This window comes from Coregonus lavaretus, assembly GCF_964263955.1.
Source record: "Coregonus lavaretus genome assembly, contig: HAP1_SCAFFOLD_493, whole genome shotgun sequence".
NCBI classification, from domain to species: domain Eukaryota; kingdom Metazoa; phylum Chordata; class Actinopteri; order Salmoniformes; family Salmonidae; genus Coregonus; species Coregonus lavaretus.
The window spans coordinates 35,001-48,566 of NW_028162989.1; the positions used below are offsets into that span (position 1 = coordinate 35,001).

Below are 13,566 nucleotides of genomic sequence, written 5' to 3' on the forward strand. Positions count from 1 at the left end.
TGTATGTTACAGTGTTAGGTTGACTGGTAGTGTTACTGTCCTGTATGTTACAGTGTTAGGTTGACTGGTCGTGTTACTGTCCTGTATGTTACAGTGTTAGGTTGACTGGTAGTTACTGTCCTGTGTGTTACAGTGTTAGGTTGACTGGTAGTTACTGTCCTGTGTGTTACAGTGTTAGGTTGACTGGTAGTTACTGTCCTGTATGTTACAGTGTTAGGTTGACTGGTAGTTACTGTCCTGTGTGTTACTGTTAGGTTGACTGGTAGTTACTGTCCTGTGTGTTACTGTTAGGTTGACTGGTAGTTACTGTCCTGTGTGTTACAGTGTTAGGTTGACTGGTAGTTACTGTCCTGTGTGTTAGTGTTAGGTTGACTGGTAGTTACTGTCCTGTATGTTACAGTGTTAGGTTGACTGGTAGTGTTACTGTCCTGTGTGTTACAGTGTTAGGTTGACTGGTAGTGTTACTGTCCTGTATGTTACAGTGTTAGGTTGACTGGTAGTGTTACTGTCCTGTATGTTACAGTGTTAGGTTGACTGGTAGTTACTGTCCTGTATGTTACAGTGTTAGGTTGACTGGTAGTTACTGTCCTGTATGTTACAGTGTTAGGTTGACTGGTAGTGTTACTGTCCTGTGTGTTACAGTGTTAGGTTGACTGGTAGTTACTGTCCTGTATGTTACAGTGTTAGGTTGACTGGTAGTGTTACTGTCCTGTGTGTTACAGTGTTAGGTTGACTGGTAGTGTTACTGTCCTGTGTGTTACAGTGTTAGGTTGACTGGTAGTGTTACTGTCCTGTGTGTTACAGTGTTAGGTTGACTGGTAGTTACTGTCCTGTATGTTACAGTGTTAGGTTGACTGGTAGTGTTACTGTCCTGTATGTTACAGTGTTAGGTTGACTGGTAGTGTTACTGTCCTGTGTGTTACAGTGTTAGGTTGACTGGTAGTTACTGTCCTGTATGTTACAGTGTTAGGTTGACTGGTAGTTACTGTCCTGTATGTTACAGTGTTAGGTTGACTGGTAGTTACTGTCCTGTATGTTACAGTGTTAGGTTGACTGGTAGTTACTGTCCTGTATGTTACAGTGTTAGGTTGACTGGTAGTTACTGTCCTGTATGTTACAGTGTTAGGTTGACTGGTAGTGTTACTGTCCTGTATGTTACAGTGTTAGGTTGACTGGTAGTGTTACTGTCCTGTATGTTACAGTGTTAGGTTGACTGGTAGTGTTACTGTCCTGTGTGTTACAGTGTTAGGTTGACTGGTAGTGTTACTGTCCTGTATGTTACAGTGTTAGGTTGACTGGTAGTGTTACTGTCCTGTATGTTACAGTGTTAGGTTGACTGGTAGTTACTGTCCTGTGTGTTACAGTGTTAGGTTGACTGGTAGTGTTACTGTCCTGTATGTTACAGTGTTAGGTTGACTGGTAGTGTTACTGTCCTGTATGTTGGTGTTAGGTTGACTGGTTGTTACTGTCCTGTGTGTTACAGTGTTAGGTTGACTGGTAGTTACTGTCCTGTATGTTACAGTGTTAGGTTGACTGGTAGTTACTGTCCTGTATGTTAGTGTTAGGTTGACTGGTAGTGTTACTGTCCTGTATGTTACAGTGTTAGGTTGACTGGTAGTGTTACTGTCCTGTATGTTACAGTGTTAGGTTGACTGGTAGTTACTGTCCTGTATGTTACAGTGTTAGGTTGACTGGTAGTTACTGTCCTGTATGTTAGTGTTAGGTTGACTGGTAGTGTTACTGTCCTGTATGTTACAGTGTTAGGTTGACTGGTAGTGTTACTGTCCTGTATGTTACAGTGTTAGGTTGACTGGTAGTTACTGTCCTGTATGTTACAGTGTTAGGTTGACTGGTAGTGTTACTGTCCTGTGTGTTACAGTGTTAGGTTGACTGGTAGTGTTACTGTCCTGTGTGTTACAGTGTTAGGTTGACTGGTAGTGTTACTGTCCTGTATGTTACAGTGTTAGGTTGACTGGTAGTGTTACTGTCCTGTGTGTTACAGTGTTAGGTTGACTGGTAGTGTTACTGTCCTGTGTGTTACAGTGTTAGGTTGACTGGTAGTTACTGTCCTGTATGTTACAGTGTTAGGTTGACTGGTAGTGTTACTGTCCTGTGTGTTACAGTGTTAGGTTGACTGGTAGTTACTGTCCTGTATGTTAGTGTTAGGTTGACTGGAAGTGTTACTGTCCTGTATGTTACAGTGTTAGGTTGACTGGTAGTTACTGTCCTGTGTGTGACAGTGTTAGGTTGACTGGTAGTTACTGTCCTGTATGTTACAGTGTTAGGTTGACTGGTAGTGTTACTGTCCTGTATGTTAGTGTTAGGTTGACTGGTAGTGTTACTGTCCTGTATGTTACAGTGTTAGGTTGACTGGTAGTGTTACTGTCCTGTATGTTACAGTGTTAGGTTGACTGGTAGTGTTACTGTCCTGTATGTTACAGTGTTAGGTTGACTGGTAGTGTTACTGTCCTGTGTGTTACAGTGTTAGGTTGACTGGTAGTGTTACTGTCATGTATGTTACAGTGTTAGGTTGACTGGTAGTGTTACTGTCATGTATGTTACAGTGTTAGGTTGACTGGTAGTTACTGTCCTGTAGGTTACAGTGTTAGGTTGACTGGTAGTGTTACTGTCCTGTGTGTTACAGTGTTAGGTTGACTGGTAGTTACTGTCCTGTATGTTACAGTGTTAGGTTGACTGGTAGTTACTGTCCTGTATGTTACAGTGTTAGGTTGACTGGTAGTGTTACTGTCATGTATGTTACAGTGTTAGGTTGACTGGTAGTTACTGTCCTGTGTGTTACAGTGTTAGGTTGACTGGTAGTGTTACTGTCCTGTGTGTTACAGTGTTAGGTTGACTGGTAGTGTTACTGTCCTGTATGTTACAGTGTTAGGTTGACTGGTAGTGTTACTGTCCTGTATGTTACAGTGTTAGGTTGACTGGTAGTGTTACTGTCCTGTATGTTACAGTGTTAGGTTGACTGGTAGTGTTACTGTCCTGTATGTTACAGTGTTAGGTTGACTGGTAGTTACTGTCCTGTGTGTTACAGTGTTAGGTTGACTGGTAGTTACTGTCCTGTGTGTTACAGTGTTAGGTTGACTGGTAGTTACTGTCCTGTATGTTACAGTGTTAGGTTGACTGGTAGTTACTGTCCTGTGTGTTACAGTGTTAGGTTGACTGGTAGTTACTGTCCTGTGTGTTACAGTGTTAGGTTGACTGGTAGTGTTACTGTCCTGTATGTTACAGTGTTATGTTGACTGGTAGTGTTACTGTCCTGTATGTTAGTGTTAGGTTGACTGGTAGTTACTGTCCTGTGTGTTACAGTGTTATGTTGACTGGTAGTTACTGTCCTGTATGTTACAGTGTTAGGTTGACTGGTAGTGTTACTGTCCTGTATGTTACAGTGTTAGGTTGACTGGTAGTTACTGTCCTGTATGTTACAGTGTTAGGTTGACTGGTAGTGTTACTGTCCTGTATGTTACAGTGTTAGGTTGACTGGTAGTGTTACTGTCCTGTATGTTACAGTGTTAGGTTGACTGGTAGTGTTACTGTCCTGTGTGTTACAGTGTTAGGTTGACTGGTAGTTACTGTCCTGTGTGTTACAGTGTTAGGTTGACTGGTAGTGTTACTGTCCTGTATGTTACAGTGTTAGGTTGACTGGTAGTGTTACTGTCCTGTGTGTTACAGTGTTAGGTTGACTGGTAGTTACTGTCCTGTGTGTTACAGTGTTATGTTGACTGGTAGTTACTGTCCTGTATGTTACAGTGTTAGGTTGACTGGTAGTGTTACTGTCCTGTGTGTTACAGTGTTAGGTTGACTGGTAGTTACTGTCCTGTGTGTTACAGTGTTAGGTTGACTGGTAGTTACTGTCCTGTATGTTAGTGTTAGGTTGACTGGTAGTTCCTGTCCTGTATGTTACAGTGTTAGGTTGACTGGTAGTTACTGTCCTGTATGTTACAGTGTTAGGTTGACTGGTAGTTACTGTCCTGTATGTTACAGTGTTAGGTTGACTGGTAGTGTTACTGTCCTGTATGTTACAGTGTTAGGTTGACTGGTAGTGTTACTGTCCTGTATGTTACAGTGTTAGGTTGACTGGTAGTGTTACTGTCCTGTATGTTACAGTGTTAGGTTGACTGGTAGTGTTACTGTCCTGTATGTTACAGTGTTAGGTTGACTGGTAGTGTTACTGTCCTGTATGTTACAGTGTTAGGTTGACTGGTAGTGTTACTGTCCTGTATGTTACAGTGTTAGGTTGACTGGTAGTGTTACTGTCCTGTATGTTACAGTGTTAGGTTGACTGGTAGTTACTGTCCTGTGTGTGACAGTGTTAGGTTGACTGGTAGTTACTGTCCTGTATGTTACAGTGTTAGGTTGACTGGTAGTGTTACTGTCCTGTATGTTACAGTGTTAGGTTGACTGGTAGTGTTACTGTCCTGTATGTTACAGTGTTAGGTTGACTGGTAGTGTTACTGTCCTGTATGTTACAGTGTTAGGTTGACTGGTAGTGTTACTGTCCTGTATGTTACAGTGTTAGGTTGACTGGTAGTGTTACTGTCCTGTATGTTACAGTGTTAGGTTGACTGGTAGTGTTACTGTCCTGTATGTTGGTGTTAGGTTGACTGGTAGTGTTACTGTCCTGTATGTTACAGTGTTAGGTTGACTGGTAGTGTTACTGTCCTGTATGTTACAGTGTTAGGTTGACTGGTAGTGTTACTGTCCTGTGTGTTACAGTGTTAGGTTGACTGGTAGTGTTACTGTCCTGTAGGTTGACTGTAACACTGCTCCGTGTTGAGGTGGTAATATGACTGTAATAACACTGTCCTGTGTATTAACAGTAGCCGGTATGAACCACCTCAGAGAGTATGGTATCGTGCACCGCGACATCAAACCAGGCAACATCATGCGTGTCATCGGTGAGGACGGGAGGTCTGTCTATAAGCTGACTGATTTCGGAGCAGCCAGAGAACTAGAAGATGATGAACAGTTTGTCTCTCTTTACGGCACCGAGGAATATCTGGTGAGTCTCCTGACCTCTGACCTCTAACCTCTCACCTACAGTAGGGCCCTTTACTGATCTAGGAGGAATGATGTGCTATGGACATGACCTCAACATGCCTTTGTTGTTTCTCTGTTTGTCTCTAACAGCACCCTGATATGTATGAGCGTGCCGTGCTGAGGAAAGAGCACCAGAAGAAGTATGGTGCGACGGTTGACCTGTGGAGCATCGGAGTGACCTTCTTCCACGCTGCCACCGGGTCACTCCCCTTCAGGCCCTTCGAAGGACCACGCAGGAACAAGGAAGTCATGTAAGAACTACGTCCTGGTGACCTAGGGTGGTCTAGTGGTCTAAGAACTACGTCCAGGTGATCTAGGGTGGTCTAGTGGTCAAAGAACTACATCCTGGTGACCTAGGGTGGTCTAGTGGTCTAAGAACTACGTCCTGGTGACCTAGGGTGGTCTAGTGGTCTAATAACTACATCCTGGTGACCTAGGGTGGTCTAAGAACTACATCCTGGTGACCTAGGGTGGTCTAGTGGTCTAAGAACTACATCCTGGTGACCTAGGGTGGTCTAAGAACTACATCCTGGTGATCTAGGGTGGTCTAGTGGTCTAACTACATCCTGGTGACCTAGGGTGGTCTAGTGGTCTAACTACATCCTGGTGACCTAGGGTGGTCTAGTGGTCTAAGAACTACATCCTGGTGACCTAGGGTGGTCTAGTGGTCTAAGAACTACATCCTGATGACCTAGGGTGGTCTAGTGGTCTAATAACTACATCCTGATGACCTAGGGTGGTCTAGTGGTCTAAGAACTACATCCTGATGACCTAGGGTGGTCTAGTGGTCTAACTACATCCTGGTGACCTAGGGTGGTCTAGTGTTCTAACTACATCCTGGTGACCTAGGGTGGTCTAGTGGTCTAAGAACTACATCCTGATTACCTAGGGTGGTCTAGTGGTCTAAGAACTACATCCTGGTGACCTAGGGTGGTCTAGTGGTCTAAGAACTACATCCTGATGACCTAGGGTGGTCTAGTGGTCTAAGAACTACATCCTGGTGACCTAGGGTGGTCTAAGAACTACATCCTGGTGACCTAGGGTGGTCTAGTGGTCTAAGAACTACATCCTGATGACCTAGGGTGGTCTAGTGGTCTAAGAACTACATCCTGGTGACCTAGGGTGGTCTAAGAACTACATCCTGGTGACCTAGGGTGGTCTAAGAACTACATCCTGGTGACCTAGGGTGGTCTAGTGGTCTAAGAACTACATCCTGGTGACCTAGGGTGGTCTAGTGGTCTAAGAACTACATCCTGATGACCTAGGGTGGTCTAGTGGTCTAAGAACTACATCCTGATGACCTAGGGTGGTCTAGTGGTCTAAGAACTACATCCTGATGACCTAGGGTGGTCTAGTGGTCTAAGAACTACATCCTGGTGACCTAGGGTGGTCTAAGAACTACATCCTGGTGACCTAGGGTGGTCTAGTGGTCTAAGAACTACATCCTGGTGACCTAGGGTGGTCTAGTGGTCTAAGAACTACATCCTGGTGACCTAGGGTGGTCTAGTGGTCTAAGATCTACATCCTGGTGACCTAGGGTGGTCTAGTGGTCTAGGAACTACATCCTGGTGACCTAGGGTGGTCTAAGAACTACATCCTGGTGACCTAGTGTGGTCTAGTGGTCTAAGAACTACATCCTGGTGACCTAGGGTGGTCTAAGCCGCTGCCTTCGGAACACACACACCTTCCTGCAGGAGACCAGATAAACATAGTATCACACAGTGCATTGGGAAAGTATTCAGACCCCTTGACTTTTTCCACATTTTGTTATGTTACAGCCTTATTCTAAAATTGATTAAATAAAAAATGTCCTCATCAGTCTACACCAAATACCCCATAATGACAAAGCGAAAACAGGTTTTTAGAAATTGTTGGTAATGTATTTTTTTTAAATACAATAAAATATGTATTTACTTAAGTATTCAGACCCTTTGCTATGAGACTCGAAAATTGAGCTCAGGTGCATCCTGTTTCCATTGATCATCCTTGAGATGTTTCTACAACTTCATTGGAGTCCACCTGTGGTAAATTCAATTGATTGGACATGATTTGGAAAGGCACACACCTGTCTATATAAGGTCCCACAGTTGAAAGTGCATGTCAGAGCAAAAACCAACCCATGATGTCGAAGGAATTGTCCGTAGAGCTCCGAGACAGGATTATACAAATCTGTAAAAAGCACTTGGCAGCCCGCTTGGAGGTTGCCAAAAGGCACCTAAAGTATTCTCAGACTATGATAATCAAGATTCTCTGGTCTGATGAAACCAAGATTAAACTCTTTGGCCTGAATGCCAAGCGTCACGTCTGGAGGAAACCTGGCACCATCCCTACGGTGAAGCATGGTGGTGGCAGCATCATGCTGTGGGGATGTTTTTCAGCAGCAGGGACTGGGAGACTAGTCAGGATCGAGGGAAAGATGAACGGAGCAAAGTACAGAGAGATCCTTGATGAAAACCTGCTCCAGAGCGCTCAGGACCTCAGACTGGGGTGAAGGTTCACCTTCCAACAGGACAACAACCCTAAGCACACAGCCAGGACAACGCAGGAGTGGCTTTGGGACAAGTCTCTGAATGTCCTTGAGTGGCCCAGCCAGAGCCCGGACTTGAATCCGATCGAACATCTCTGGAGAGACCTGAAAATAGCTGTGCAGCGACGCTCCCCATCCAACCTGACAGAACTTGAGAGGATCTGCGGAGAAGAATGGGAGAAACTCCCCAAATACAGGTGTACCAAGCTTGTAGCGTCAAACCCAAAAGACTCGAGGCTGTAATCGCTGCCAAAGGTGCTTCAACTAAGTACTGAGATTAAAGGTTCTGAATACTTATGTAAATGTGTTATTTGCTGAAAAAAAATCTAAAAACCAGTTTTTGCTTTGTCATTATGGTGTATTGTGTGTAGATTGATGAGGGGGGAAAAAACAATTTGATACATTTTAGAATAAGGCTGTAACATAACAAAATGTGGAGAAAGTCAAGAGGTCTGAATACTTTCTGAATGCACTGTAAATAGCTACCGCTGCAGCATGGGTTCAAATCGGCCCAATGCTATTTCAGGACCTCTCTCTTCCATCTTTCCTCTCTAAATCCAATAAGGCAGAAATAGGAGAGGAAGGTTATGTATAGTGACGCTGTTGTCCTGTTCTCCAATCAGGTATAAGATCATCACAGAGAAGCCCTCAGGAACCGTTTCAGGGCAGCAGAAGTTTGAGAACGGGAAGATTGAGTGGAGCACAGAGATGCCTGTCTCCTGCAACCTGTCCAAGTACGTACTCTAGTCTACCCCTGACCTCTGACCTCTACCCCTGACCTCTGACCTCTACTTCCTTACCTCTAACCCTGTCTACTGCAGCTCTTCCAAGTAGGTCCTCTGGTCCATTAAAACTAGTAAATAATCTGACCTCTGACCTCTCTCTCCTCCAGGGGCCTCCAGAGCCTGCTGACCCCAGTGCTAGCCAACATCTTGGAGGCTAACCTCTCTCTCTCTCTCTCTCTCCTCCAGGGGCCTCCAGAGCCTGCTGACCCCAGTGCTAGCCAACATCTTGGAGGCTAACCTCTCTCTCTCTCTCTCTCTCTCTCTCTCTCTCTCTCTCTCTCTCTCTCTCTCTCTCTCTCTCTCTCTCCTCCAGGGGCCTCCAGGGGCCTCCAGAGCCTGCTGACCCCAGTGCTAGCCAACATCTTGGAGGCTAACCTCTCTCTCTCTCTCTCTCTCTCTCTCTCTCTCTCCTCCAGGGGCCTCCAGAGCCTGCTGACCCCAGTCCTAGCCAACATCTTGGAGGCTAACCTCTCTCTCTCTCTCTCTCTCTCTCTCCTCCAGGGGCCTCCAGAGCCTGCTGACCCCAGTGCTAGCCAACATCTTCGAGGCTAACCTCTCTCCCTCTCTCTCTCTCTCTCTCTCTCTCTCTCCTCCAGGGGCCTCCAGAGCCTGCTGACCCCAGTCCTAGCCAACAGCTTGGAGGCTAACCTCTCTCTCTCTCTCTCCTCCAGGGGCCTCCAGAGCCTGCTGACCCCAGTCCTAGCCAACATCTTGGAGGCTAACCTCTCTCTCTCTCTCTCACTCCTCCAGGGGCCTCCAGAGCCTGCTGACCCCAGTGCTAGCCAACATCTTGGAGGCTAACCTCTCTCTCTCTCTCTCCTCCAGGGGCCTCCAGAGCCTGCTGACCCCAGTGCTAGCCAACATCTTGGAGGCTAACCTCTCTCTCTCTCTCTCCTCCAGGGGCCTCCAGAGCCTGCTGACCCCAGTCCTAGCCAACATCTTGGAGGCTAACCTCTCTCTCTCTCTCTCTCCTCCAGGGGCCTCCAGTGCCTGCTGACCCCAGTGCTAGCCAACATCTTGGAGGCTAACCTCTCTCTCTCTCTCTCTCTCTCTCTCTCTCTCTCTCCTCCAGGGGCCTCCAGAGCCTGCTGACCCCAGTGCTAGCCAACATCTTGGAGGCTAACCTCTCTCTCTCTCTCTCTCTCTCTCTCTCTCTTTCCTCCAGGGGCCTCCAGAGCCTGCTGACCCCAGTGCTAGCCAACATCTTGGAGGCTAACCTCTCTCTCTCTCTCTCTCTCTCTCTCTCTCTTTCCTCCAGGGGCCTCCAGAGCCTGCTGACCCCAGTGCTAGCCAACATCTTGGAGGCTAACCTCTCTCTCTCTCTCTCTCTTTCCTCCAGGGGCCTCCAGAGCCTACTGACCCCAGTGCTAGCCAACATCTTGGAGGCTGACCAGGAGAAGTGTTGGGGCTTTGACCAGTTCTTTGCTGAGACCAGTGATATCCTGCATCGTACCGTGGTGTTGGTCTTCAGTCTGCAGCAGGCGACTCTCCACTACATATACATCCACCAGTACAATACGTGAGTCTGTACTACATATACATCCACCAGTATAATACGTGAGTCTATACTACATATACATCCACCAGTATAATACGTGAGTCTATACTACATATACATCCACCAGTACAATACGTGAGTCTATACTACATATACATCCACCAGTATAATACGTGAGTCTATACTACATATACATCCACCAGTATAATACGTGAGTCTATACTACATATACATCCACCAGTACAATACGTGAGTCTGTACTACATATACATCCACCAGTATAATACGTGAGTCTGTACTACATATACATCCACCAGTACAATACGTGAGTCTCCACTACATATACATCCACCAGTACAATACGTGAGTCTATACTACATATACATCCACCAGTATAATACGTGAGTCTGTACTACATATACATCCACCAGTATAATACGTGAGTCTGTACTACATATACATCCACCAGTACAATACGTGAGTCTGTACTACATATACATCCACCAGTACAATACGTGAGTCTATACTACATATACATCCACCAGTACAATACGTGAGTCTGTACTACATATACATCCACCAGTACAATACGTGAGTCTCCACTACATATACATCCACCAGTATAATACGTGAGTCTGTACTACATATACATCCACCAGTACAATACGTGAGTCTGTACTACATATACATCCACCAGTATAATACGTGAGTCTGTACTACATATACATCCACCAGTACAATACGTGAGTCTGTACTACATATACATCCACCAGTACAATACGTGAGTCTATACTACATATACATCCACCAGTACAATACGTGAGTCTGTACTACATATACATCCACCAGTACAATACGTGAGTCTCCACTACATATACATCCACCAGTATAATACGTGAGTCTGTACTACATATACATCCACCAGTACAATACGTGAGTCTGTACTACATATACATCCACCAGTATAATACGTGAGTCTGTACTACATATACATCCACCAGTACAATACGTGAGTCTGTACTACATATACATCCACCAGTACAATACGTGAGTCTATACTACATATACATCCACCAGTACAATACGTGAGTCTGTACTACATATACATCCACCAGTACAATACGTGAGTCTCCACTACATATACATCCACCAGTACAATACGTGAGTCTGTACTACATATACATCCACCAGTACAATACGTGAGTCTGTACTACATATACATCCACCAGTATAATACGTGAGTCTGTACTACATATACATCCACCAGTACAATACGTGAGTCTCCACTACATATACATCCACCAGTACAATACGTGAGTCTATACTACATATACATCCACCAGTATAATACGTGAGTCTATACTACATATACATCCACCAGTATAATACGTGAGTCTATACTACATATACATCCACCAGTACAATACGTGAGTCTGTACTACATATACATCCACCAGTACAATACGTGAGTCTATACTACATATACATCCACCAGTACAATACGTGAGTCTGTACTACATATACATCCACCAGTACAATACGTGAGTCTGTACTACATATACATCCACCAGTACAATACGTGAGTCTATACTACATATACATCCACCAGTACAATACGTGAGTCTATACTACATATACATCCACCAGTACAATACGTGAGTCTATACTACATATACATCCACCAGTACAATACGTGAGTCTATACTACATATACATCCACCAGTACAATACGTGAGTCTATACTACATATACATCCACCAGTACAATACGTGAGTCTGTACTACATATACATCCACCAGTACAATACGTGAGTCTATACTACATATACATCCACCAGTATAATACGTGAGTCTATACTACATATACATCCACCAGTATAATACGTGAGTCTATACTACATATACATCCACCAGTACAATACGTGAGTCTGTACTACATATACATCCACCAGTACAATACGTGAGTCTATACTACATATACATCCACCAGTACAATACGTGAGTCTGTACTACATATACATCCACCAGTATAATACGTGAGTCTGTACTACATATACATCCACCAGTATAATACGTGAGTCTGTACTACATATACATCCACCAGTACAATACGTGAGTCTATACTACATATACATCCACCAGTACAATACGTGAGTCTATACTACATATACATCCACCAGTATAATACGTGAGTCTATACTACATATACATCCACCAGTACAATACGTGAGTCTGTACTACATATACATCCACCAATACAATACGTGAGTCTGTACTACATATACATCCACCAGTACAATACGTGAGTCTGTACTACATATACATCCACCAGTACAATACGTGAGTCTGTACTACATATACATCCACCAGTACAATACGTGAGTCTATACTACATATACATCCACCAGTACAATACGTGAGTCTGTACTACATATACATCCACCAGTATAATACGTGAGTCTGTACTACATATACATCCACCAGTACAATACGTGAGTCTGTACTACATATACATCCACCAGTATAATACGTGAGTCTATACTACATATACATCCACCAGTACAATACGTGAGTCTGTACTAAATATACATCCACCAGTATAATACGTGAGTCTGTACTACATATACATCCACCAGTATAATACGTGAGTCTATACTACATATACATCCACCAGTATAATACGTGAGTCTGTACTACATATACATCCACCAGTATAATACGTGAGTCTATACTACATATACATCCACCAGTATAATACGTGAGTCTATACTACATATACATCCACCAGTATAATACGTGAGTCTATACTACATATACATCCACCAGTATAATACGTGAGTCTATACTACATATACATCCACCAGTATAATACGTGAGTCTGTACTACATATACATCCACCAGTATAATACGTGAGTCTGTACTACATATACATCCACCAGTACAATACGTGAGTCTGTACTACATATACATCCACCAGTACAATACGTGAGTCTGTACTACATATACATCCACCAGTATAATACGTGAGTCTATACTACATATACATCCACCAGTATAATACGTGAGTCTGTACTACATATACATCCACCAGTACAATACGTGAGTCTGTACTACATATACATCCACCAGTACAATACGTGAGTCTATACTACATATACATCCACCAGTACAATACGTGAGTCTGTACTACATATACATCCACCAGTACAATACGTGAGTCTGTACTACATATACATCCACCAGTATAATACGTGAGTCTATACTACATATACATCCACCAGTACAATACGTGAGTCTGTACTACATATACATCCACCAGTACAATACGTGAGTCTATACTACATATACATCCACCAGTATAATACGTGAGTCTATACTACATATACATCCACCAGTACAATACGTGAGTCTATACTACAGTGCATTCGGAAAGTATTCAGACCCCTTGACTTTTTCCACATTTTGTTACGTTACAGCTTTATTCTAAAATTGATTACATTATTTTTCCCCCTCATCAATCTACACACAATACCCCATAATGACAAAGCGAAAACAGTTTTTTAGAGATTTTGGCAAAATAAAAATAAATGTAAAACAGAAATATGACATTTACAGTAAGTATTCAGACCCTTTACTCAGTACTTTGTTGAAGCACCTTTGGCAGCGATTACAGCATTGAGTCTTCTTGGGTATGACGCTACAAG

The 13,566-nt window shown here is 43.8% G+C and overlaps 1 protein-coding gene across 3 annotated transcripts in view; it reads left to right on the forward strand.

Annotated features, from left to right (window-relative positions):
- tbk1 (TANK-binding kinase 1) overlaps positions 1–13,566 on the forward strand; it is a 71,715-nt gene that overhangs the window by 25,607 nt on the left and 32,542 nt on the right. For all 3 annotated transcript variants that reach the window (XM_084193398.1, XM_084193399.1, XM_084193400.1), the window contains 4 exons: positions 4,833–5,014; positions 5,143–5,303; positions 8,203–8,313; positions 9,704–9,883. In XM_084193398.1, the coding sequence (XP_084049524.1) occupies positions 4,833–5,014; positions 5,143–5,303; positions 8,203–8,313; positions 9,704–9,883 (634 nt within the window). The remainder of the gene's footprint in view (positions 1–4,832; positions 5,015–5,142; positions 5,304–8,202; positions 8,314–9,703; positions 9,884–13,566) is intronic.